Genomic DNA, 26,316 nt, shown 5'->3' on the forward strand with positions numbered 1-26,316 from the left:
TGGGAACTGACTCAGGGTCCAGAAGAACATCAATTACCCTTCAGTGCTGGTCATCCCTATTGGCCGTGGTTTTTTTTTTGAGATAGGGTCTCTCATGGAGACCTCAGATTGAGAGGTTAGGCTGGCTGCCAAGAGTCGCAAGAACTCTCCTGCTTCTACCTCCCCGGTGCTGGGCTGCAATCACACGCCACAAAGACGGGCTTTTACGTGGGCTCTGGGAGTTGAACTCAGGTCCTCACTCTTATACAGCAAGCATTTCACTGACTGATCCATCTCCCTGGTCCCTCAATCCTACTTTGAAAAAGTCAGCCCCAGGCATCTCTTGATGGATGACACCACTCTATTTTAGGTTAGCAACAGTCAAAAAATGGCTTTGGATTTGTCAAGGTGCTAAAAATAACCACCCTGTCTGACATCTGTCTGAATTGTCTGTCTCTGAAGCAAAAATGACTTTTCCATTCTTTTCATGTTTCCCAGCATTCCCTGGCTCAGATCCACACCACATATTATAGCGGGAAATTGTACTTTTTCTTTTTAACTATGTGTGCGTGAGTTCAGGTGCCCTTGGCAGCCGCGGACACAGGATACTGGTGGAAGCTGGAGTTACAGGCAGGTGTGGATCACCCAGGCTGGGTGCAGGGAATCGAACTCCAATCCTTAGCGAATACAGCAAGCACCTCAAGTGCCGAGCCACCTTTCCAGCCTCCTTTATTTCTAGGCCCTGCCCACCCCAGGTTTGAGACAGGGTCTCCTTATGTAGTCCAGGCCGGCTTCAAATTCAGTACCTACCACGCTGACCTCAGACTCAGGTCAAATCTCCTTTTTCAGCCTCTCAAGCGTTGGCATGAGAGGTGTGTGCCGCTGTGCCTGGCTGCCATTGCTCTTTAATTGTGCCATTTTCCTCCAGTTTTGTCTACCTTGATGATGAACATCTGAAGGCAAAGGTCCCCGTGCAGCAGGCAGGGCCAGGCCACCTATCACCTGTTCTCTTTCAGCCTTTAGCTCCTCGGTCTCTCCTAGAACACAGACATGCTTCGGCATAACTCCTTACACGCCGCATCTCCAGGGAAAGGTAACTCCGCAATGCTTGCTGGCCCCTAGGCCCACTTCAAGCGTCCATTGCTGTTCTACAGTCTGGCCAGTTATATCCTCTTTTGTCCATCATAACCACACCCCAGACTCCCTTTAACAACTAGCCAAGAACCCTTGAAATCCTAAGGCCTCCAAGTGCTCCACTTTTCTCCGTGGAAGGGGGCGAACGGGAGTGACACTGGCCCCAGAGACACTTTACCCTTGTAGAAAGAAAAGTCAAGAACTTGGAGCCAGGCTGGAGGAAAAGGTTGGGTTGGAGGTCATGAGGAGTGGGGGGCCGCCTGGTGGTCTTGAGGGACAAGGCCTGAATTCTACCCAGAGTCAGGGCCCATCAGGCGAAACACACGGCACAGCCGTCCTTTTGGGTAACCGGGGCTACGTGGGTGCGGCCTCAGCGGGCAGTCAGGTACGCAGCGCGCGTGGCCTTGTGGTGCAGCGTGCCAGGTGGTGCGGGAAGCCCACAGCCGTGCCAGGCTGGGCACAACAAAAGCCGGGGTTCTGGGGAGGGCTGGGCGGCGCGGGAGGAGGGCTGTTGGGAGCGCCCGGCCTGCACTGGCCGCCAGCCACCGAGAGGAGGAGCAGAGGATCCTCGGAGCGCAATAAAACGGCGGCTCGGCCGGAGCCCGCAGCAAACACAGCCATAGAAGGCAGCGGAGGAGCCGAGCCGGGCTGCGCTCGCTCGCCGCCACCCAGCCTCTTTCTTCTCCGCCGGGTGCACTGCCCCGCGCCCTCTCCTCGCCGCTTCCCCCCTACACAAAGAGGACAGAAAGTTTACGAGGGGGAGCGGGCCAGGTGAGGAGGGGCGTGCCCGGCCCCCCAGCCCGCGCCACAGCAGCCGGACACAGGCCCCCAGCGCGCCATGGGCGCCGCGGCCCGCAGCCTTCGGCTGGCGCTCGGCCTCCTGCTGCTGGCCACGCTGCTGCGCCGGGCCGACGCCTGCAGCTGCTCCCCGGTGCACCCGCAACAGGCGTTTTGCAATGCAGACGTAGGTAAGCGGCTGTACCCGGTTCGCGCGGCCCACCTCCTCTGCCATCCTGCAACTGAACGCCCCAAGCTCACTTTCTCCCTCCCCCGTTCCCCCGTTTCTCTTTCTTTCTCTCTCTATGAGCTGGGAGATGCTTGGCGACCTCAAAATTCCACCGAAATTCCGCAGCAGCTCCGGCCCCAGGAAAGGGAGCCAGGGAACGCTGGGGTGTTGGCAGGCGGCCTCCCTGGGATGCCAATGCTGGGGCGGGGAGTAGGGGACACGCGGGGGTGCCATGGCTAAAGGACTAGAAACCCCGGGAAGAAACTTCCACAGGTGAGGGGGTGGCTGTGTGAGGAGGGCTTCTCTGCAGCCATTGGGGAGTTTTTGCGCTTAGCAGGGCAGAATGGAAGCCCCCTGCGCTGATCCCGTGAGCTCAGAGGGACTGAGGAAAGCTGCTGGCGTCCACTTCCCTGCTGCGTGTCCCCTGGAAGGCCCCACCAACAGGGCCAAGCAGGGTCCAGAGCCTGAGTATTTGCTGCTGTTTACTTCCCCCCTCCCTCCGAGAATGTACACACACACACACACACACACACACACACACACACACGGCCTGGGAGGTGACATTATTATGATTATGAGAGTCATGGGATTATATGGCTGCTTAGATTGCCCAGCATATATGTTACCCTCAGGACTCCTTGACCCAAAGAGTGGGTGCTAGCTGGCCAGGTAGGAGGTACATAGATAGTTATGTGGTCCTGGAAAAACTGGTAACAGTGGGAGGCTCCACTTGGAGTTGACCCCCCTCCAAGGCCTCTCCAGCGCTGGGCAAACTCCCGTATCCAGCAGGTGAGGTTCTGGTGCCTAGTCCACCTTCCCTGCGGGTTTGGCTTTTATGTTCCAGCTGTCTGAGTGTCCTGTACCCCTCTCCCACACAGACTGAAGCCACTGCCTGTTTCTCCAGGTGTCGGAAACACCCTCTTGATGCCCTTTTCTGTGGTTCCTTGCCCCACCCTAGTTAGCTCTTTGGAGGGTGTTGAGCTGATCCTATCTATGGGTCTCCTTAACTCAGCCTACCTGGGTGCAGGGCGTGAGGTGTGTTTGTGGAGTGGTTTGCAAATGCAGTCTGGTTTGAGGGAAATGGGATCTTTTGTCCAGTTGAGCTTTGATGAACAGCAACATTTTGGGTTGAGGGAGTCTTTTCCAATCAGGGAATCATTAGTGTGTTTCCTCAGGGCCATCCTTTGGGGGTACGGTTGTGTAAGGCCCCTTTGTAGAGACCTCACTTCCCATCAGCAAGTTGTAGGGAACTCAGAGAAAAGCAGCAAGCAGGACTCGTAGGCCTGGTTCACAGGGGCCTGGTAGGAAAGAGCTGACCCGGGACGCCCATACTGCTAGCTGCAAGTCGGGGGACGCTTAGACTCTTCTATCTTAGCCCAGACAAGATAGCAACAGGCTGGGAGCCATGCTAGTCCTTCTGGATCAGAGGTCTGATGCATCTGTGCCTAGAAGCCCCTTCCTGCCTGCACATTGCTCTCCTCTGCCTAGATTTCCCAGCATTGCTATTCAAAGCGTTGCATCTAAGTCACCGTGAAGCCAAGACTTTGAACTCATCCCAGCACAGTGGCCCGATCCCATAGCAGAGCTATGTCTCCTGCGGCTGTTGGGACAGATGTCCACAAATGGGTGCCCCAAAGCAATGGAACTGACTGTCTTGTGATCCAGGAGTTCCAAAGCCTAAAATCCAGGTGCTAGCAGGGCTGGTGGCCCAGGCCTTCCTCCCGGTTTGGAGGGTGGCACTCCTTAGTGGGTTTTTTTTTTTTTGCGGGGGGCGGGGATAATGGATGAGTCCCTTCCTCTTCTTGTCTACATACGGCTATGTCCCCTCTTACAAGGACACGAGCCAGGACACAAACCACTGGATTCAATGTTTGTTTGAACCCATCTTGACTTGATTACATCAGCAGAGACATCCCAAGAGGGTTATATTCATGGGTCTGGTGGTTGTGGACTTGTAGGAGGGACACTGTCAACTCAGCACAACCAGGGTGTCCTGTGTTAGCCCTACCCACCCCTCTCAAGATTGACCGGCGTGGACTGAAAAGTGGCTGACACCCTAGGGTAGGGAACTGCAGTGAACCCACCCTGCCAGTATTGGCCTGCTGCAGGGTTCTGTCCTCCTGTAACTGATACAGATTTGTGACTTGCTCAGAGGGGCATTCGGGTCTGGCTGACGTCAGAACTGCCCATCGCTCTCTCTTGAGTTCCCAAGCTGATACGGAAGATCTGGCTCAGACCTGGGCTGCTGTTGTTTTGAAAGCATCTCAGATTTTGGACACCCAGAACCATGACCCAGGAGCCTGAAAAGGGTGCACATAGGGGGTTAATAAAAACTAGCTTTTCCGGTGCCTGCTGCATGCACACAGCCGTGCTGCCTGGCTCAGCGTCTGACCGGGAACGGATTCCTGGGAGGGATCTCTCTGCCAATAGCAGGTCTGGAGCTATGGTGGACAGAGAGAGTTGTAACACTTCTTATGGAAGGGATAAGAGAAGGCTGGCCCACTCTTGGAAGGCCCCTGTCTCTGCGCTTTTGGGTCAGGACACATAGGACCCGTGTCTGCACCCTGGTGCTGCTCAGGAACACTACTGGTCTGATTCTCTCACCTCCTACCGCAAGCCACGGAACCTGGAGTGGCCGAATCCGCTGAGCTACTTGGCAGACTCTGGCTGCTTTGACTGCTTTCTGGAATCAAGGGCATTCAGGAATGGGGGCGGGGAATCCACCCCCTCTGCTCAGATAGTGAGGCCTGAGGCCATAGTCAAGACCTAAAGGGCCACCAGGTATGGTGGGTGATCAAGGTGAGGACATAGTGGCTTTCTGTGGAGCCTGTGTGTGTTTGTGTACATGGTGATGGAGACCAGAAAGGTAGGAGTGGCCACCCCAGAAGGCATGTAACACGCACTCAGCAATGACTCTGTCTTTGTTGACTCGTGGAAAAGCAAAGCAAGGCACCGCCAGGCGCTGTGAGCTTTGCAGACTTTGGCGGATGGTGGCTCTCCGCAGAAACTGCTAGCAGCAGGCTCTCTGGGCCCCCAGGCATAGTTTTCGTACAGGATGTGTCTGTCTCAACCAACAAGTCCAGAGTGGCTGGATCTGCACTACGGGGATGTAAGGGAGAAATGAGCCACTAGGAAGAGGAAGCTCTAACACCAGGGCAGGGGACAGCAGAGGTGGGTTTAAAGGTTAGCAGGCACACGCAGACCCTTGCCAACTGCCAGCAGGTGGCCAGTGGAAGGTGTAAAGAAAGTCAGACTTAGTGCGGTTCATGAAAATGATTAACTTAAGTGATGAACTTGCCAAATTCAAGGGTAAGCACATAGCAACTTGAAATGGATTTGCAAGTTACAAAGGGGAAGGATGCTGATGGCTGCTGAGGAGGGGGCTGTAGGAACACTTTGACTGGTATCCTGGATGGACATCTTCTGCTGGGGAGGGTCTGGGATCTGAGTCGTTGGTAACTCCCAGGCTTGGAGCTATAGAGGAATGATGTGTCAATCAAGCAGGGAGGTGTGGACCCTCCCACACCACATAGCTGAGCTCAGTGAAAGCATGGGACCTGCTCAGGCCTCTGAAATTCCAATCTGCTGGTGTGATGGTCAAGTGCTCCTGCACTAGCCTGCAGATGGACTGGGTCTCAGCCTTCCTCCTCCTCACCTTCGTTTGGGCCTTCAGGTGGCTTTTAGCATGAACTCTAGATGGCTCTTTAGGTAGGAGGAGCAGCTGCCTGGATCTGGTGGGGGACTTAAGCCTAATACCTAAGGCTGTGAATCACTTGCATTGGAACACATTTGAGAGATGTGTCTCACAACTTCAGGAATCTCAAGGGGAGAGAGAGAGAGAGAGAGAGAGAGAGAGAGAAAGAGAGAGAGAGAGAGAACAGCAAGGGGAGAAAGAAACAAAACAAAAGGAAGGAGAACGGTATGGGCAATCTGGCAAATGGAGGAGGGATCATGCAGGAGGCAGGAGTCCTTCCCCAACCCTGGAGCTAGGCTCAAACGCTTGCAATGCATGCTCCCCTGCCCCTGGTGCATGCTAACATGCTACTAGCATGCACACACACCCCCAGGACCAGGCAGCTCATGGCTAGGATGGTATTTCTCCAGAGGGAGGAAATGAGACATGGAGCATAGGCAGTGTAGACACAGACTGAGAAAGGATGCTGCAGGCACAGCTAAGTGCACCTTGATGGTGTCAATTGGAGCATCCTTGGTGGATGGGCTGGACTGAGATGAGAGAATGATACGTTCACAGTGGCCGAGGAAGTGGCAGGAAGTGGCTGGTGCAGATTGGGGTCATGTGTTGTCACTCTGACTGGTCATATGGTACCTTCTGTCCAACAGCGGACCCACAGCAAGTCCCCGAGGACACACAGGCTGTAGATTGGTGGCCAGAATCATCAACACCTGGAACAGTGAGGCTTGGGTGTGGTTATTGGGATTTTTAAGACTGTCCAGGCAATTCTGCTGGTGTTCTGCCCATGCTGGTGCCAAGCAGTGGAGTCCCTAAGTCAATATGACAGCAGCAGAGGTTAGGGTTGAGTGGTGAGAGTCGTGTTAATTTTGATACAATGTCTAATGGCGACCTATCTGATACAATGTCTAATGGCGACCTATCTGATACAATGTCTAGTGGTGATCTATCCAATGAGAGCGCTTGGCCAGGGTCTTGATTTAGTTGCCAGGTCTGGATAAGAACAGTGAAGTCTATGAGTGTCCCCGGATGTGGTGGAGGGGAATTCAGCAGATGAGATGCCTAAAATGCCAGGAGGAGAGCTGGTCAAAGAATAGGGAAGATTTCTGGACCAAGCGTGACCAATAGGCTCAGTGTGTCAGGAGAGGCTGTGATGTAGAGCCAGCAACTGCAGTCCTCAGCTGCTTGGAACACATTCAGCTGAACACCCCCACCCCTCAGCCTGAGCTGGCTGGGATCCATACAACCTGCTGTCCCAGCCTGCTGGGTCTCTATCATTGCTCCACTGTGCAGGAGTGGAAGGAATGGGACTCCCACACAGTGAGCTGCTCCCTGATGGGCTGTGTCACATGGGCATGTCAAAGCTTTGGGGTTCCTCAAAAGGCAGATTGGGAGCATATTCTATCATGTAAATTGAGGGGTAGCTTTTTTTGAGACAGGGTTTCTATGTGCAGCCCTGGCTGTCCTTGGAACTCACTCTACAGACCAGAGATCCTCCTGCCTCTGGCTCCCGAGGGCTGGGACCAAAGGCGTGCACCACCACCGCCCTGTGAGGGGTAGCTTTATGAAGAGGGCTCTGTGTATGTAGACGTCTTGGAGAAGGAGCCCTTCTTTGGTAACTGCAACTGCTTTTCTGCTTAGATCTTGATCAGTGCTGGCCAATCCTAGGTTCCAAGGATGATCTCAATCCAGTGTATGGAGGGCGTGGTGTGGCTGTGTGACTTAGACACCAGTGGGCCCATGTGGCTGTGCGGATGTGTAGCTTAGACACCCATGGGCTCAGCGTGATTGTGTGGCTTAGACACTTGAGCCTCTGCACCCATGTGGCTATGTGACTTAGAAACCCACGCCCCTCCACCGTGTAGCTAATGCGGCTTCGCTGCCTGTGGGCCCAGCCTGGCTATGACTTAGACACCTGCTTCTCTCATGGTTTATTCCTCTAAGCATGTACAATTGAGTAGTCACATTTGGGTTGCTGACCACACACAAAGCTCTGCGGCAGGTGCTACAGGGAATTTTCAAAGGGTTAGTCAGCCACACAACCGTCTTGAGGGAAGTGAAGACTGGAATATAGCACCTCAGTGATCTTGCTCATTGCCTCCTGGCTGACAGGAATCTGTTGGATGGAGGGGGGGGGGATTAGAATGAAGCTCTGGGAAATCCTGAGGTGTGGATCTTATCAGCCAGATAACCCTCTAGGTCAAGGGGGCTGGGAGTGGCCTGGGGCAGTTGGGGGAGCAAAAGAGCTAGCGTTGTTTAGCTGGTTGAGAAAGTGGATGACTGGGGAAAGGTTACTGAGCCTGTGGGAAGCAGCAGGGCCTGGGGTCCAGTCAGTGGAACCCAGGGAGGCTTGGTTAGACACTGTGTGGAGGCAGGAGCCTGTGGGAACAATCTAGTGAGCCAGGGGGCAGTGCCAGCACCTGAGCTTAGGGTAACCCTATGGATGAAAGGAGCTTTGCCACTGACACCCACCCCCTAGAGTGGGCAGGCAGGTGTTTCCTAGCCTGGTCAGATGGTCAGGCGGACAGGGCTTTGGGAGTTCTGTTGGGCTGTGGGCCTGGATGAGGAAGTGCCCAGTCAGCTCTTTAGCAGACTGTGGAAAATGTAGGGGGAAGGGGGCTGTGGAGAGAACAGGAAATGGGGGAGGAGCCAGTAAGGGCGGGGTGCCTGCGTTTACAGCAAAATGTGGCCAGAGGCTGGTTCTGCCCAGAGTGTAGGCCAGAGACCAGCTCCATGACCTTGGACTTGAGTCTCCCAACTCTAGTCCTAACTCACTCTCACCTCTCTTAGGTTGTGGGTGATGAAAGGGAAGACAGAGGCTAACCAGGTCCAGAGCAGAGCCTGCTGGTGGTGGCAGCCAGGCCATTAACACTGAGCTGGATCTGCCTCTCAGTCCTCATTAGCTCTCAGGCAAAACTCAGGGCTGAGATGCAGGTATCACACAGTAGACAAAACAAAGAAGAAACCTGATGTCCAGGGGGAACAGGTGGCAGCCAGGGTCCTGGGAGGGAAGACAGGTGACAGCGACAGCAAGGATGGTAACAAGTGCTGGAAGAACCATACCCGCCCCCCGCCCCTCCTTCCTGATATTGGTCCTCTTCGTTCACTTTGTCACCCCCCCCCCCCTTTTGCATAGGATAAAATTCAAGGCCCAGGGCTGACAAAATGGCTCAGCGATCAAGGACCTGCAGTGCAAACCTGGCAACCTGAGTTCAAGCCCTGGGATCCATGTAAAGGTAGAAGGAGTGAACGAACTCCATGAAGTTGTCCTCTGACCTCTACGTGTATACCACATGCAGTCACACACACACACACACATGCACACACATGCGCAACAAAATCCCCAAGACCCAGGCTGATAAAGGAGGGGTTCATGGCCCTGTGGGTAGGAGATGGCTGGATAGGAAGCAGTTCAAGAGGAGTGTTTCTAGGTTGACTTGGGAGTGGTCTCTGGGAGCAGGCCAGGTGACACATGTACCGTGAAGGAGGGAGGGAGTGCGTGTGGCAGATGATTTCATGAGGTTTGCCTGTCTGTTTGTTGGCAGAGACTGAATATGAGCTTGGTTGTTTGCGGTGGCGCAGATTCATATCTCTGATCCAGAAACAGGTCCGGAGTGGGTCAGTTCTACAAGCCCAGGAGCAGCCTTTGTATGGAACGTGGTCACTCAGTTCTTGCCCAATGTGGTGCCTAGTTTTAACATGAACATGCTTGAGATCCATTTTAGCAATAGTATGAAGTGGACACCCAGGTCAAAAGGTAAAAGAGTTCTGCCACCTGACCTGGACCAGCAGATCATTCTTCAGCGATGGGGTCCTAAGGAGGGACAGGAGATGAGAAGATAACGAACTCAGAAAGCTGGGCTTGGGAGGTCTCATGCCAAGCAAGTTTCTTATGAAGTATAGCATCTTAGATACTGTTTGTGGGTGTGTGGGGGAACGGGACAGAGTCAGCAGAAAGCTCTTATACAATGAGACGCAACAAGAAGCTAATCAAGCAATGTTGCACAGTGGAACACATGACTTTATAGATGGAGTACACAGCGGCCTTGGGACTGATAACTCCAGTCTCGGGATGGTTGGGTTCTCAGGATCCGAGATGGAGTTCCCCAGGGCCCTGGCCCCAGGCTCTCACTAGCTCCGCCAAGTGTATTCCTGGTTTTAGACAGGGACCTTCTCCATGCAGCAGGACCTCAGGGAAAGTCTTGGATCGGACCAGGCCTTCACAGCCGCCACCCAGCCTGAGGGTAGGACCCCACCATCAGACAAGTAGGCATCTGGCTTCCATCCTTGTTTTCAGAGGCAGCTACTGAATTAATGAATTTGCTGACAGTCCCCTGGCTTTCTTAAATGCGTGTGCATGCGCGCGTGCATGCATACACATATGTACTCTGTAGTCAGAGGACGATTCTCAAGAGGCTGAGCATTCCTTCCTCCATGGGTTGGGTTCTAGGCATTGCCTTGAGACCCTGCATTTCTCTGTCTCTGACAAGGGCTGTTTGTCAGCCTCATTCATTAGTAAGGTATGATTCAAGCAGCGTACAGATCACCCCATGAAAGTGCGCAGTTCACGGGAGCTGGAAAGATGGCTCAGGGGTTAAGAGTGCATACTGCTCTTCCAGAGAACCTGAGTTTGGTTTCCAGCATCCATGACGAGAGACTGGAAACTGCCTGTAGCTCTAACTTGGGGGATCCTACACCCTCTTCTGGCTGCTGTGTGTCCTGCACTCACACGCACATACGCACATACATACACATCATGAGTGTTTAAAGCATGTGGTTTAGTGGATCCTAAGGCCCTTCCAAGATGACTTCTGTCTATGTCACAGCACCCAGAGCAAAGGTTACCTCATCTGAGCCTTCCAGGCTAGCCTCAGTCTGTGCCTTTTCCCAGAGGAACTGGTCCTTCTGTGTGTGTGACAGTCACATTGCACCAGGACATCTGGTGCAGTCTCATTGGTGACACAGCCCCACAGAAGACAGCTGATATTCTGACACTTTCCGGGCCTCTTTCTATGGTTGGCAAATTTACTCCCATGCTGGACAGACTACCCATTTTAAATAAAGCTTTATAGAGATTGGGCATTGTCTGTGTTGTATTATACAGCCACAGCGGGGGTTGGATGAGTATGGCGTAGATTATTTAGACCCTCAAAGCCTGAGTCCTCAACAGTCTGTCCTTTGTAGAAAATTCTTTTTTTTTTCCTTGACCTCAGTGATAAAGGTGCAGGTGTCTGGTTTGTGTGATACGGTATTCATCAGGTTACCTGCTCTGTAATTTCCAGAACAATAGGGTGGCTTGAGAAAGGATGCCTGTGGGGCCATTCTCCAAGCTGACCCCGAAGCTGCAGTTAAGTTCCCCCAGCCTGCTCTGGGTTCCTAGGAGAGAGGAGAGGTGGGAGGGAGGCTTCATAACAAAGCCTGATTCTCTGTGCAGATTTTCCTGTGGATATAGAGTCCCAGGGGTCTCGTCAGTGTCTTGAGGATCCGCATGTGATTGAGACAGCTTTTGCCCCCTTTCCGACCTGCGCTGCAGCTGGTTCTGACTTTCCTGACACCCTGTTGGAGTCTAACCACCTTCTGCAGAGATAGCAGAGCTTGTTGTGACAGAAGCAATCTTCACCAGGCACTTCTCCTCATAACAGAGACCTGACTGGGACCCCGACCTGCTGGTTCTTAACCAAGGAAGTGGGAGGTATCTGGAGAGGCCCTGATTTTAGACCCGCTCGGCTGATCAAGTCCCTACTCTATGCCTCTCAGGCTGTCTAACAAACCCTGAGGGTGTAGTAAAGAAGGTGTTGACGTGTCAAGCTCCAAAATGTGTCCCAATGGGCTCCACAGATGTCAGCCCTGCTGTCCCCTTCCTGGACTCTCATCTCCTGGGAAACCTGTGGCCTCTGCCCAGAGGCTATGGGGACAAAAGTGCCAGAAGAGGCAGTCTCCCCTTCAAGCTGTGGACTGGAGCACACAGTGACTCCTTTTCCTTGGGGACATGTGAACCCAGCTTGGCTTCTCTCCACTCTACCCTCAGAAGATGGAGCAGGAAGGTCTGTGACTTGTCCACGGTCACCAGGACAGTGGCGGGGCCAGGAGTCCCTAGAGACTCAAGCAGGAGCAGGCTCCCGGCTTTGGATGCAAGGGTGCTGTTCCTTGGGGGAGGGGAGCAGAAGGTTGGGTGTCTTTGTGGAGGCTTGGTGACAAAGATGTTGTGTCTCAACGTACGCCTTCTGGAGTCTCCCATGGGCGTGCTGGCAGAGCAATCAGGATTATAAAAATAAGCTTGTATCCAGGAATTTTTTTTTTTTTTTGAGAGAATTGGTAACAGACACCAGTAAGCATTTGGTCACAAGTTTATTCAGTCTTGCTTGTCTGGTGAAAAGGTCAGAATCACCTGGATATATAGGACCTGGGGCCCCTAGTAAGTGCGGTGTCAGGTGTCCTGCGGTAACAGGCTAGTCCTTCACGTGCTGTGTGGTGCGAGGTGAGCTCGGGACCTCCTCCGTGAGCCACTCTAACACTGAGCGTGCCTCCCCCAGCCTGGCATGGATAGATATTTTAAATTAAAATGTAAAAGTGAGGACATGTGAGGGAATCAGATTCCTGTTTGCAAGTGCATTTTTTCAATTTCCTAAAATGGACTTGATTATACATGGATTTTTTTTTTAAGTTAGTACTTGCTATGATTGCCTAATAACAGGCAGACATCAACCAGGCAATCTCTAGACCTGCCCTGGCCTGGCCAGTGTGACCTGTGTTGTTTAGCAGAGTGGATATTTGGGGGTTTCTGTTGGTGATGTTTTTGTTGGTGCTGGCCAGTGACCCTCATGGGGTCCACCTGTTGTCTGGACCTTCTCAGCACAGGGATTGCCAGCATGTGTCTCCACCCCCATCTCACCCCCTCCCCACCCTAAGCCTTTTCCATTCCTCTGGAGCTCAAACATAGGTTCTCCTGCTGACCCAGCTAGCACTTGCTCTCTTTCCAACTCCCACCCTGCCTACTGGGTTCATTCAGAGTCTGGGGCTCGTGTCAGGAGAGCACAGGTGCGGCAGGGTTGGGTGTGGCAGCATCACCATCGTTCTGAACAGACCTAGAAAGAGAAGCAATGGGAACCGGAAGCCGTGAGCAGTTTGGGGCAGGCCAAAAGAGCCACCTATCAGGAACCACCAGCACATTCTATGTCCAGGCCCTTTTCTCTGGCTGAAGATGTGAGGTGACGGGCAAGGAGAAAGAGACACAAAAGCCAATCCCAGGGCTATATCCATTAGTTCCCCAGAGAACAGATCCAACCAGGAGAGAAGTTCCAGGGTTTGATATGGGAATGGGCTCCCACCATGATAGACTGCAAGCCACCATGGCAGACCAGAAAGCAGGGATGTGGCTTTGTCTGTGTTCAAAGACTGAAGAATGGAGGTGGATGGAGTGAGCCTAGAACGCAAAGGATGGGGAGCCAGGATGGAGTGAGCCTAGAGCGCAAAGGATGGGGAACAAGGATGGAGTGAGCCTAGAGCGCAAAGGATGGGGAGCCAGGATGGAGTGAGCCTAGAGCGCAAAGGATGGGGAGCCAGGATGGAGTGAGCCTAGAACGCAAAGGATGGGGAGCCAGGATGGAGTGAGCCTAGAGCGCAAAGGATGGGGAGCCAGGATGGAGTGAGCCTAGAGCGCAAAGGATGGGGAGCCAGGATGGAGTGAGCCTAGAGCGCAAAGGATGGGGAGCCAGGATGGAGTGAGCCTAGAACGCAAAGGATGGGGAGCCAGGATGGAGTGAGTCTAGAGCGCAAAGGATGGGGAACCAGGATGGAGTGAGCCTAGAGCGCAAAGGATGGGGAGCCAGGATGGAGTGAGCCTAGAGCGCAAAGGATGGGGAACAAGGAGCCCTAGTGCTGTAGGCAACAGATGAAGGTCCACGCCCAAGCAGAGAAAGAATGCTCCCTTCTTCTGGGCCCTCAAGCTTGCTCAGGGTAGCCCAGGAAGCCTGGTTCAAAGCTAATCGTGTCCAGAAATGGCTCTAGATTAACCAGCTTGCTGGGTGTCCCTTAGTTCATTGTCTAGCTGGGTATCCCTTAGCTCGGTCAAGTTGTCATAGAAAATAAACCATCACCAGAGTGTAAGAAAAGGGACCAGAAAAACAGGAGGCTTTGATGGAGAAAGTCCCCCTGTGGTCAGTGGCCCCTCCCAGAGCTCGTCCAACCCAGTCAAAGCCCTGGGTTCCAGGATCAGCTGTCCTGATCTTATGCTCCCCGAGAGCCCCACACCTCAGCTCACTTTTCCTCGATAGAGGAAATGCTTGACTCCTTATCAAAGCCACATTCCGCAAACTTAACCTCAGTTCAGTGGTTCCATTTTTAGAGGATGTTCCAGCCCTAGAAACATAGTCAAGCATGTCAGACTTTGAGTTCTGTAGGGTTATGAGTGACAAAGGGGGTGGAGCTAAGATTCTTCCTTCACCTGCCTCAGAGTCCCCAGAGCTGTTAGGAAGTAACCCATATGCCCTCTGACCAAGTCCAGCCAGCTGCTGTCTCTGTGGAAGAAGGTGTGGGAAGAATTTGTCCTTGAGACCTTGAAGTCTGTCATCTTAGTGTTCTGACAGCTAGGGTGGAGGGAGAGGTCGTGATGTTGTCAGCTGGGGGAGGGAGGGTGCCCTCCATGCCACTGTGGCTGTGATCTGAGAGTTTCTGTATGGCATGGCCTCTGTTTGTCAAAACCTCTTCAAACAGGCACCTCCAGAAAGCTCACGACCCCTGCCACTTTAGACAAATCTGTGATTGCTTTTCTCCCCTGAACCTTTGTCCTCTCACTGGTCTGTCTCTATTCCTGACCTCACCCCTGCGGATGATGTCACAGCACAACAGCTCTGCTGTCCCCATGGCAACAGCCTCCCATAGTTAACCAGCCAGGGCAGATACTGGGCTGCTGAAAGAGCTGGGGAGTGGTGATCCCAGCTAACCTGGGTCAGTGACCCCTGAGACCCCACGTGGACCACCTTAAGACAAGATTGTAAGAATGTGATATCTGCCCCTTCTCCTCTGGGAGGGGGGTTCTTGGTCCCATGCCCAGGCCAAGTTCTGTAAGGATGAATAAGTGCTGAGAGTAGGGGCTGCAGCTTGGGGAGACTCTATAGCTGCCTTGAGGAGTGGGAGGGACATCATGGCAGAGGAAGAGTGGCAGCTGGTGTGGGCACCCCTGTCCTGGCTAGGGACTTGGAAAGCAGGCAGTGAGCACCACCCCTATATTTAGTAAGGCACCAGCTGGATCAGCTGTAAGTGCCCCTCTTGGTTGGTGGGTGCCCAAACTCTGAGGTCAGAGGTCAGCTTTGCGACAAGGTATATCTTTGGAAATATGAGCTTGTCCTTCACCCCCTTAGCTGGCTGCCCAAACTTCTTAGCCTGGTAGAGCCCACCTGGTCCCGGTGGGGCTTGAGGAGATGGTAAAATGTCGATATGTAGCCACGCCCATAGGATTTGGAGAAAAACCTGCTATGATCTTAGGCGGGGCTTATGTTTCACCAGGCCCTCGCCTAGCGGAGTTGCTGGCTCTGCTACTCCCCCCAGCCCAGCAACTTTAGAAACTACCCCTCTAGACCTTAGCTAGGTGAGGAAGTGCCAGAAACGGGGTACGGGACAACACACTCTGAGGCATAAAAGCTAGAACTCAGAGAAATGGGGTTAAAAACATTTCTGATGTTTATTTCACCTGGGCTTGGCTTGGATGCCTCCAGTGATGGGTATCTCACTGCTTACCCAATGATTTCAAGACAGCCTTTTGGAAAGTGTTTCCTTTTGCCCGACCAACCCTTGCCTCCCTGTAATGTGTCCTCCTCAGTGGTCTGGCTTGGTCATCTGGAGACACACACGGTAAGTACCACCCTATCCCTACATGACTGGCAGTGCATCTGGGTGGTCCTCACAGTGATGGGAGAGGCTGCCATCACACACTTCACAGATGAGGGACTGAGGCAACAGCATTCAGATCCTTTCCTGGGCACATAGCGTGCTACCCAGACTCCTCCATGCTCCTCAGGCCTGTGGAGGCCTCTGGCTTTTGTCATTGAGTTCCTTGTTGGTGTCCCCTTCTTCCATCCTGCTTTCCTCCTAATCCAGAACCTTCTGGGAGAAAGTTATCCACATCTGGTTCTTTCTTGGTCTTCCAAAACTTTGTCCAGCTGTTCTTTCTCAGCTCTTGTTTTTCTGTGTAGCCCTGGCTGTCCTGGAGCTCACTCTGTAGACCAGGCTGGCCATCCTCCTGTGTCTGCCTCCCGAGTGCTGGGATTAAAGGCGTGTGCCACCAGACCTGGCTCACTGTGCTTTTGATTTGTTTGTTGGGTTTTGTACGTGCCAGAGGCTCATATCAGGTGTCTTCCCTGCTTTCTCTCTACCATATACTCTGAGACAGGGTCTCTCACTGAACCTGGAGCTCACCAGTTTGGATACACTGGCTGGCCTGTGAGCTCCAGAGGATCTACCTACCGGTCTCTGCCTCCCCTACACTGGTTGCAGGCATGAGTTGCCGTGCCCAGCTACTTTACATGGGTGCCAGAGACCCACACTCAGGTCTTCATGTTGAGACAGCAAGAGCTTTACTGACTGAGTCATCTCTTCAGTCCCTCTTGTGCCTTTAATTAATTATCTTGTGACCTTGTCACTTGTCCGTTCATTGATACTCCTCATTCCTTAAAGTCATAGACCCACATCTGTCCATTAGTTTCCTGTACCTTGACCGTTGTCTTCATCTTAGATGTTGGCTAAGCTCCCTTAGGTCCAGGTACCATTCTCAATGGCACAGACCATCTCTTCTGCTGCTGAGGCATCCTGGCTGTGCAGACAGGGTGCAACAGTATATGACCACAATGTCCCTCTGTCCCTCTGTGTCCAAGGCTGTCCAGGGCTGTGTAGGCTGTTCAGAACAGGTTAGATTCTTCTCTGGCTGCAGGTAGAAACCATACTGGTGCTTTGGGTATCTATGTGGCTCCCAGCCACAGGCAGTTCTTTGGTCTCCCAAGCCTCCACACTGATCGCTGAATTTGGTGTGATTTGGATGTATTCCTCTTCCATTTTGTCATGTCAGATTTGGCTAGGAATACACTCTGTTGAAAAATACTGTGATCTGGGCCTGGTGGCACAAGGCCTATAATCTTAGCCCTGGAAAGGCTGAGGTAGGAGGGTCTCAAGTTATAGACTAGCCTAGAGTGAGACCCAATCTCAACAGAGCCACGCAAGAACCGTCTGAGATGGAGCCTGGCAGCTGATTTTCTTACTTGTGGGTCATCACCACCCCATGAGTGTTGTGTTTTAGGATGTGTGAGCTTAGAGTCAAAAGCTTGGGTCCCTGACACCAGCTAGGGCCACGGGTCCCTGTACTCCTCTTTGCTTTTATGTCAGATTCAATTGCTAGATATTTATTCTTGTGGTGCCAGGCTTCTGTAAAAGAGGTGGGGTGGGGGGGCACCTGGAGAGATGACTCTGCAATTGGGAGCACTGACTGCTCTTCTAGAGGACCCAGGCCCAACTCCTAACACCTACATGGCAGCTCACAACTGTCTGTAACTCAAGTTCCAGGGGATCCAGGGGATCTGACACCTTCATACAGACATGCTTGCAGGCAAAGCACCAATGCACATAAAATAAAATTAAAAGAAAAAAGAGGTAAGAGGAAAGTCGTAGCTAGCATTGAGGGTGCTACAGCCACACAATATTAACTTACTAAGCCCACTTTTTGTTTGGTGTCACTTAATTTAAGATAACCCTGTTCTGTGTATCTTAAGAGCCCTGGACTGTCCCCCATGTTGTCCCAAAGAACCAAAGAAAACACAGAGCGTTGCTTTGTTGTGCTGTGTGTGCTGTGTGCCAGTCGCTCTCAGGCGATATGGCAGTGTCAGACTGCATGCATGAGATTGCGAAGCTGAGCTGTGTAGAGATGTTCCCGCTAGCGCATGTCACTAATCTATAATGGTCTCTATGTTCCAAAAATGCTGATGTCTGAGTCCTGAGTGTGCAGATTGTTGAGAGCTACTGTTGTGGGGTGTCCCAGGCAGGGGAGTTGCAGGAGTCTGGAGATACAGGTGGAGAATGTGGGGGTGGGCATGTCTATCTCATGAAGAATCCACATGGGCACAGTTAAGGTCCTGGGCAGCAGTGAGCACTGGGGTTGGAGCTGCCAGGATAGCAAGAAGGGGTCCTGTTGCTGTCCTACAGGCTGGGGTAGCGTCTCCCTAGGGTAGAGCCTGTTGGCCATGGACGGTATTTGGAGACTTGCTGGTCAGGGGCCAGTGTAGGCTGCAGCAGGGTGCAGGCAGAGAGGTGGATGGGAGATAGGAAGGCTTGCAAGAAGTCCTAGGGGCTCATCTGCTGTTGGGCGAGGGAGAGAGCCAGCTGTTGAAAGGCAACAGGTGGAATATCTGGCGAACTCAGAGGCACACCACTGTGTCCCACGGAAACACCCAGAAAACACACAAGCTCCTCTCAGGCCTCAGCAGATGCCAGGAAACAAAACTCAGACCAGAGCTGAAACTCCCAGCTCTGATTCCTGCTCCTGCAGGTTAGGAGTCTGGATCAGGGTCTGTCTGCTGAGATCTGAGACCTTGGTGCCTGCTGGGTAGGGGCTGGCTGGCCTTAGGCAAGCTACTCAACCTCTCTGAGTCTCAGCTTCCCCATGCCCATGATGCATCTCCAGACAGACAAGGGGATGTGTGTGAGGCCTGGGAGTGACGAAAAGTTGTCCTGCTCTACGACCAGCTGGCTTTGTGGTTACTGATGCAATGACCCAGTTGACTCCACTTGGCCCTGCCTCCTTAAGTATCACCTGGCCTGGCTAAGCGTCTCTAAAAGGGCACACGCTTCCAGGGTCACCTCGGCATCCCTAGAAGGCAGTAGCTCTTGGCTTTGTTGACCTGTGTCAGCTATCCTTGTGGCCACTGTGTACCCAGCAGTAGGAAGGTGCTGCAGCTTTGTCAGAAAAAAAACCAGAAAGTAGAAGGCCTGGTGGCCACTATTTAGCTGTATTACTCATCTCATGGATGTGGAGGCAGCAGACCTGGGCATCCACATGGTGAGGGCACTATGATAATTCTCCTGCATAGTGAGACAGAGCCTACACAGGTCAGCTGCCGGACCCCATATCCTGCTGCTGGGACCTTGCCTGGCTGGTGTGAGCCCATCTTATGGTTCCTTGTGTGGCTTCCGATTATGTTACTTTGGTTCCTGGTTTCACTGTGGCAGGCATGGGGCATTCCTCTACCCAACTGCTCAAAGGCATTGGGTTCTCTTCCAAGCAGCCTGGTGCTGACCCCACTTGGCTCAGGTGTGTGCTGGTGGTGGCTGTGGATGACACTGGGGACTTGCTGATGAGAACAACAGGTGACCAGGTGCTTCCCCATGGCCCTCTCAGGCTCAGCAAGGACCCTCCAGGAATCCAAGGGGAGCCCTGTCCTCTGGTAACATTATAGGATAGGAAAGGGGCCCAGGAAAGATCATAGAAAGGCACTGGGGATGTGGTTGGCGGTTGTCATGGGGACATAGATTTCTGAACTGTAGAGCTAGCTATAATTTTTCAAAGCTTATCCCAAAGATTTCTTCATGAGGATGAGAGTCACTGACTGGGCTGGGGGCACCTCTGGTTGGCAGAGACATGGCAGGTCTTGGTGGTTGTCGCCTGTTAAAAAGGACTAAGTGACTCCAGGCTCAGAAACAGACTTCATGCCTTATGTGGGCTTGGTGTCATCAGAAAAATAGTTCCAGCGACACAGACCCTCCCCACCCCTCTCAACACCCCTGTGGCTGTGCCCGGTGGGTAAAGCTTGGGTTTGGGTATGAGACGCCCATCTACACCCAGCTGCTCTGGGATCTGAGTCATTCAGCCTCTCTGAGCTTCCGTTTCTCCTAGCTAAAGACTTAGCTGTGGTAATTCCAGGTTACCCAACAGACCTAGAGAAACAGAAACTGCCAGACTGTTGACAACGTGCCTTGCCCCATTTTACACACCCACCACCAGGGTGCAGGGTTCCAGTTTCCCTGGCTCCTGGTTGTAGCCATCCTTGAGGGCAGGAAGCAGCAACAGCCTGCTTTTCTCTGGTGCCTGTGGCTCTTGGCCATCTTTTGATGTGCTGTCTTAGTGGTGCATCTGTCTTCTTGGGGGAAGTGCCTTTCTGTATCTCTCTCTTTCAGAAACATTGTTTTTAATTACATTGTGTCCGGTGGGGGGGGTGGGGGGGGGAATGGGAGAGTGGGGGAACAGGGAGGAGGGGTAAGGTGGTGAGATGCACACGTGATCCATGGAGGCCAAAGGCGTTAGATCCTTGGAGCTAGAGTTCCTGACTCTTGTGAGCCACCCCAGCATGAGCACGGGGAGCTAAACCCAAACCATCTCTGCAGCTCTTCTTGTATCTTTTTAAGACATCATTTTTGTGTGTTTATGATGGGCACATGTGCATGCCTCCGTGCATATGCACTTCTGGCGGTCGGTTCTCTCCCTCACGGGACCCTGGGGATTGAATACAAGTTGTTGGACTTACGCAGCAAGCTCTTTTTCCTGCCGAGCCATCTTTCTGCAGCCACTTTTACAGTTAAGCTGTCTGCTTAGGGACTGGTCAAGTGTTGTGGACCGGAGTCTCTTAGTGGGTCTGTGTGTCTGGAAAACCTTGGCATCTGCAGAAGGTGTTTCGATCATGGCATCTCAAAGCATGCTGCTTTCCTTCTCATGACCTTCATCTATCAAGTTCTTCTTTCACTACTTTGTTTTTCCTGTTTGATCTAAGAAATCTTTGCCTAAGCCAGGGCCACGAATACTTATACTTGTGTTCTTCTAAACATTTATAATCTTAGACCTGGCATTACATCTGTGCAGGATCGATTGTGAGTTAAGTTTTGTATGTGATGTGAGGAAAGGGTCCCTGTCCTTGGAGTGTGAGCCCCCAGCTGCCAGAGAACCATTTCCACTTTGGCTCCTGAGCTGAGGGTCACGGCTTCTTCTCATTCTCTCCTTTTGGCCACCATGGTGGTCAGCAGACTGGTGGGTGTGGTATCAGCTGCTGGTTTAAGAAAGTGCTTCTCATTGCCTGGTCTGGAGCAAGGAGTTCTCACAAGGACATATATGTCTGTGTCAGTGATCATGTGACTGGCCATGACTGGCCAAAGGCCCTGTGGTCTACCCAGTCAGAGAGAGTCTGTTAGCCTTTCCAGCTAGATATTCTGGTTTCAGTGTTCCCCTTGCTCCCTGCCTCAGCTTCCCCATCTGTGAACTATGGATGATAATAGCTCTTTGCCTCCCAGGGCTACTAGACAAAAAAAAAAAAGTGATCTATGTTATTTGTGGTGGTATATGCCTGTAATCTCAGCATGTGGGGAGTGGAGGAAGACCGGAAGATTACAAGTTCTAGGCCAGCCTGGACTATATAGGGAGATCCCTACCTCCAAAAAGGAAAACTGTATCATAGCTGCCCAGTGCTCAGAGGAGCTGGTTGCTGGTTGCTGTGACTGACATCAGCTTGAGCTGGTCAGCCTGCTTCTATGGGGATGAAAAGAAAGGGCAGTCAGGGGCTCTTCTCCATGCAGACCATAGTGTCCAAGTGGCCACAGGACTCTGTCCCCTTGGGAAGCACAACTTCTCTAGAAAGGTCTGGCAAAGCATGGGCCTTTCCGATGCCACAGGTACACACAATGGTCCTCAGATAACCTCACAGTGGCAAGCCGGGTATCAGAATACAATGTAACATACATTTCTCCTCTCTGTCTGGTTTGTATTAAATCCATGTAGCAAGATAGCATTCACCCACACACATGCCTGCATAATGTACCCCTCTTCTCAATGACATGCACATAAATAAATGTGCCTGCATCTCTGGTTTGTACTGGATCCAAGTAACAAGCATGCATGTACATGCACGCCCCTTCTTGCACACCCCTGCTCTTGGGCATAGAGGTGTGTAACACAGATGTATGAGCACACATCCTTAGACATAGGCCCCTGCACACACCCTGCCTGCAGCTCCTCCCTCTCCTGCCCCTTCATCTTCACCTACAGGCAGCTCTCTCACGACAGGCTAGGCTCGATGGCCATAGTGCCCACCCATCCTTCCTAGGTCTGTCCTCACCTGCCCCATTTTTGCAACCCTCCCCCAACACCTGAGTCCTAACTTTGCCTCCTGGGGTGGAGGGCTCTCATGCTAGGTGCTGCTGTCACTTTTTTGGTCAGGAGGCCACCCTGTGCCTTTTAGGATGTTTAGTGACATCCCTGGCTTGTCCCCAGCCAGATTGGTAGCGCTTCCTGCCTCCGGTTGTGATGACCAAAACTCATGTCCGAACACCGCAGATGGCATCTGCAGTCACACTCTTAGGAAACAGATGCCCCCACAGGCTCTTATCCAAAGTGTTCAGGCTAGAACGGGTGCTAGTGGGCAGGGGCAGAGGAGAGATCTGCTGGGCGTGTTTTCAAGTGTATCCTGCATTGAGAATTCCTTGCACACTTGTCTCCAGGGTCTTGCACACTTTTCTCCAGCTGTCCAGAGCAGCCTGTGCCCTCCTGGCCTTGTAGATTTGCTGTGACTCTCTCGTCATCTCTGCGGGTGCCCCGGACCCCGCAGCCTCTCCTCCTTGGCTACAGCCACCTTTGCCTGCAAGTGTGTCTGCAAAACTCACAGGAATGGAGAGAGACGTGGAGCGAGCCGCCGAGCTGAGCCCCTCTTCTGATGAGGAAGCCTTAGTTTTGAGGCAGAAGCCTGAACTGACACAAGTCCGAGACAAGGGTGACATCACTCTGCAGCAGTGGAAAACGCGGCAGCTGCAGCGCCTGGCTGAGGAGCTGAAGGTAGAGTGGCAGGAGGCCCGGCTGCAGCAGGTTAGAGACATGGAACGCCTCTATTTAGCCCGTCTGTTGGATGAAGCAACAGGGCGGGCCACAGGAAACAACTTCAACTTGGACGAACACAGCCATAGAGGAACAGCAAAACACATGAGGGCTAAGGAGAGAAACAGAGCAGCAACATTTAGAGAGGAGAAGGGCCGCCGGGAAGAGCACCCCAGGCAACACCCTAAGTCCCGGAAAAAAGCAACATGCTCAGAGAGACGGGGTTCTACCAAAGTCCGGGTCCCAAACCCCTGTGAGAAGGGTAAAGGGAAGCGGGTGCCTTCGAGTAAGAGCAATGGCGGCTACCATCCCTTGGGCCCTCGGGTGAGCAGAGGGGCAGACCTGGTAAAGCTCAACCCACTCTTGACTGGGGCTGGGGAAACTGAGTGCGTGGAGGAAGTACCCCGGGAGGAGAGGCGGCCGATGAGAAAGGGATCTTCACGCTTTGCTCAGAACATGAATCACAATTCTACAGATGAGAGTCTGCAGGGCAAAACAGCTGATTTAGAAAAACCCTTGCTCCTCAGCTCCACCTTCAGACAGGAGACCACAACCCAGGGGTCGCCGTGCAGGTACACCGATAAGAATCAGTGGCACAAAGAGCTTGAGTCTGCCTTCGAAGAATTGTTTAACACCAATCAGAAGCTGAAGAAACATCTGAATTTGCACCTGGAACAGAAGTTCAAGATAGACCAGAATCCAGATGAGCAACAGAGCTGCTCACAGTTTCAGGGCGAGAGCAGCGACATCCAGAGAGGGGAGAGTACAGAGGAGGCAGAAACGACTGCGGAGGAGTATGGGAGCCCATCAGACATGAAGGCCCCTGAAATGTGGTCCAAGACCAATTTGAAACAGTTGCTAAATGAGACCGAGAACCCCAGGTACCAAACCACGGCAAAGCACCTATTAAGGCCTGAAAGCCTGACACCTGTTCCCGAGGCAGGAACATCTAGCGAACAAGATGACTTATTCTCAGAGAGCCCAGAGTCAGGACGGGTGCCACCCAAGTTGGCCACAGCAGAGGAAGAAAGCCTTAAGCCTTACCTGCAGAAACAGGATGGCTCTATAGCAAGCTGGATGGCTTTGAGGCAAAAGCAGAAGGCAGAGTTGGAGCAGAAAAGGCAAAAGACATTGTTGGAGCTGACAGAGCACCCCAACATGAGCTTGGAAATCCATTACAAGGCTGAGCTAGAGGAAGAACGCAGGGAACGCAGAAGGATGCGTTTGGCTCTCCTCAAGTCTTATTCCACTGGGATCCTGGCCTCAGCCTCTGACAAAAACACTTCCCTGGACAATGGCCTTCTTGACGAGGACAAACAGAGCCAGATGATCCGTGACCTCCAGCAGCAGATTTTAGAGCAAAACAAGTTACACAAGCAGTTTTTGGATAAAGCCAGGAAACGCTTGCAAGAGTTTCAAAAAACATTTTAAAGGCAGACCCACCCGAGATAAATACATCCCTGATGGCCGCTTTGCCTGCACCATGCCTGTATCTCTTAAGTCTGTTTATTCACCATCTTGGCAAACTCCTTCCCGCAGAAGCAGAATCCCTGTGGGGTCCAGAGAGCGAGTCTATCCCAAGTTCTGCAGATGGAGTCTGTTTTTATGGGCTGTGTGTACTTAATGGAAACCCCAGGTAGAATCAGCTCTTGAGATGTTTTAGCCAAACCCTGGGCTTTCAGGGGCATTCAGGGTCAGTCGGGCGCAGTTTCAAAAGATACATCATTGCTTGCTTGGCCTCTGGCTGAGACAGTGTCAGAGCCATTAGCTAAACCTCTCTCCTTTAGAAGGCAGCTGAACACCAAAAGACAAAGCCAACATTGTTTCACAATGTATGCATTCTTAGAACCTTTATGGGTGGGGGGAGCAGGCAAATCCCCGCCCAGCTGGGTGACAGTCACCCAGTGATGATGGGGCCAGTGCTGATGGGTGGGGGTGGGAGGGAAGACCTGGGTGTTAAGTTTACTGCTCTTAGCTTTTCAAAATGAACCAGCAGCCACCTGGCTGTGGGAAGCACATGTTGGATAGATTGGGGATCACTCTGAACCAGCAGCCACCTGGCTGTGGGGAGCTCATACAAGGTAGGCAGTAACCAGCATACTTTTCTCTGCAGAGCCAAGAGGGTGAAAGCGCTTGCTCTGCCAATCAGCCTCTGGCCACTGCTGGACTCTATTTCTGCAGCCCCAAAGCTGCTGTGGATGGGCTAGGCTTAGAGCAGCGTAAAGTAGGGTGCATGAGACCCTAGGTTCAATCCCCAACACTGCAGTTGAGGCATTGGTGGGAGTGGGGTCTGCCTTACAGCATGTAGTCATGAGTGGGCGTGGCCAAGTACAATGAGATTTGATTGGCTAAGACAGTGGCTGTTGACTGTGGCTCTTTGTTAGTTTCTGGAGCTTTTCTCATTTCTTCCCGTCCTCCTCCCATCTTTCTTTCACGGCCTTTTTCCAGATACCTTGATTGATCATATTTGATCATGACTCATTAGAAATATTGGTCCATAAAGGGCTATATTTATCTCCTAAGTGTTTGGTAGATAATATAATGAACAACATTAAGTATGTCAGCCAAACCCACAACCTGGGTGGGAGGAGGAGCCAAAAGCAGGCCCTCTGCCATGTATTGATTATCTTTCCTAATCTCTCATGTCTTAGACATGCACCTGCTGAGCCCTTCAACATACACATGTGTGTTGAACACAGTCGGTCATGGATGCTTTTCCTTGGGGTTGAGGTTCCTCTTCCCTGCTGTGGTCTAGCTCTTGATGTCCAGCCACAAGACCAGAACCTCTACTTGCTCACCCTCCCCGTGGCAGGATCATCTCGTGGGCTGTCCGAGCCTGTCTTCCAGGATCCCAGCTGCATCTGTGCCCCTTTCTGGAAAGAGAGGCTGTGCCGCCAGCGCCTTTGGATCAGGTCTGGTGCTGAGATGCGCTTTCAGAATCTAACCCCAGCCTTGGCATCAGCTCTTGTTTAAAACGCTTTTGGAAGCTGCAAATGAAAACGTGCAGCTGGGGCGTAGGTGGGAGGGCTCCACTCACCACCCCTCTGCTTCCCGTTGGCGCCATTTCTCCTGAAAGAGGTTCATCTGCTCTCCTGACACTTTTTCACTTATACTGAGTACCAAACTCTGTCCCTGACCCTGTCCACAGCTCTGTCCCAGGAGGTAAGCCGTGGATGGCACATGAGGGCCATGTAACTTGTGGCTAGCAGAAAACATAAGCAACGAGTAGCCTTGTGTGGCGAGCGTTGACCAGGGGCTAGGCCTATAGCAAGATGTGAAACACTGGCCCTGTGTGAGGTTCTGAGCATCCTGAACCTGAGGCTTCCTCTGCCATGCTGCTCATTTGGCTGGACTCTCTCTCCCAGGGTTTGAGATTTGCCTTTTGTTTCTCTGTCATTGTACTTTGTTCCCACACGGTGCCTGACTGTCAGTTGTTGCTCAGGGCTGTCTGGACACCCTGCAGCATCACCTCTGTCCCGAAGAGTAGTGTGTGTGTTTGTGGCACCCCTTAGCTTAAAGCTGTGGTCACAACTGAACCTTACATTGCGTAACTGAGCCTCCGACTTAGTTGGAAGCCACAGCCCAGTGAGCAGACGCATCTTCCCGGAGCCCACTGTTTTTGTTTCCATGTGCAAAGATGGTATTTGTGGCCCGCGTTCTGAGTAAGGAATCGCT

At 52.5% G+C, this 26,316-nt stretch overlaps 2 protein-coding genes across 2 annotated transcripts in view; both read left to right on the top strand.

Moving 5' to 3' along the window:
- Window positions 1–1,583: 1,583 nt before the first annotated feature.
- The window catches only part of Timp2 (TIMP metallopeptidase inhibitor 2), a 49,824-nt gene continuing 25,091 nt past the window's right edge, over window positions 1,584–26,316 (top strand). The window contains exon 1 of the mRNA XM_041635801.1: window positions 1,584–2,081. Within this exon, the coding sequence (XP_041491735.1) occupies window positions 1,952–2,081 (130 nt within the window). The 5' untranslated portion in view covers window positions 1,584–1,951. The remainder of the gene's footprint in view (window positions 2,082–26,316) is intronic.
- Window positions 22,438–24,072, top strand: Cep295nl (CEP295 N-terminal like). The gene has a single exon (XM_041635800.1). It carries the CDS (start codon window positions 22,438–22,440, stop codon window positions 24,070–24,072), a length of 1,635 nt encoding a protein of 544 aa, XP_041491734.1.

Source organism: Microtus oregoni, unplaced genomic scaffold (assembly GCF_018167655.1).
Source record: "Microtus oregoni isolate MIOR12 unplaced genomic scaffold, Mior012 000048F_ref0000485, whole genome shotgun sequence".
Taxonomy (NCBI): domain Eukaryota; kingdom Metazoa; phylum Chordata; class Mammalia; order Rodentia; family Cricetidae; genus Microtus; species Microtus oregoni.

Bases quoted from the DNA above. Each gene is read 5' to 3' on its own strand.
- Cep295nl (XM_041635800.1), top strand. From the start codon at position 22,438: ATGGAGAGAGACGTGGAGCGAGCCGCCGAGCTGAGCCCCTCTTCTGAT.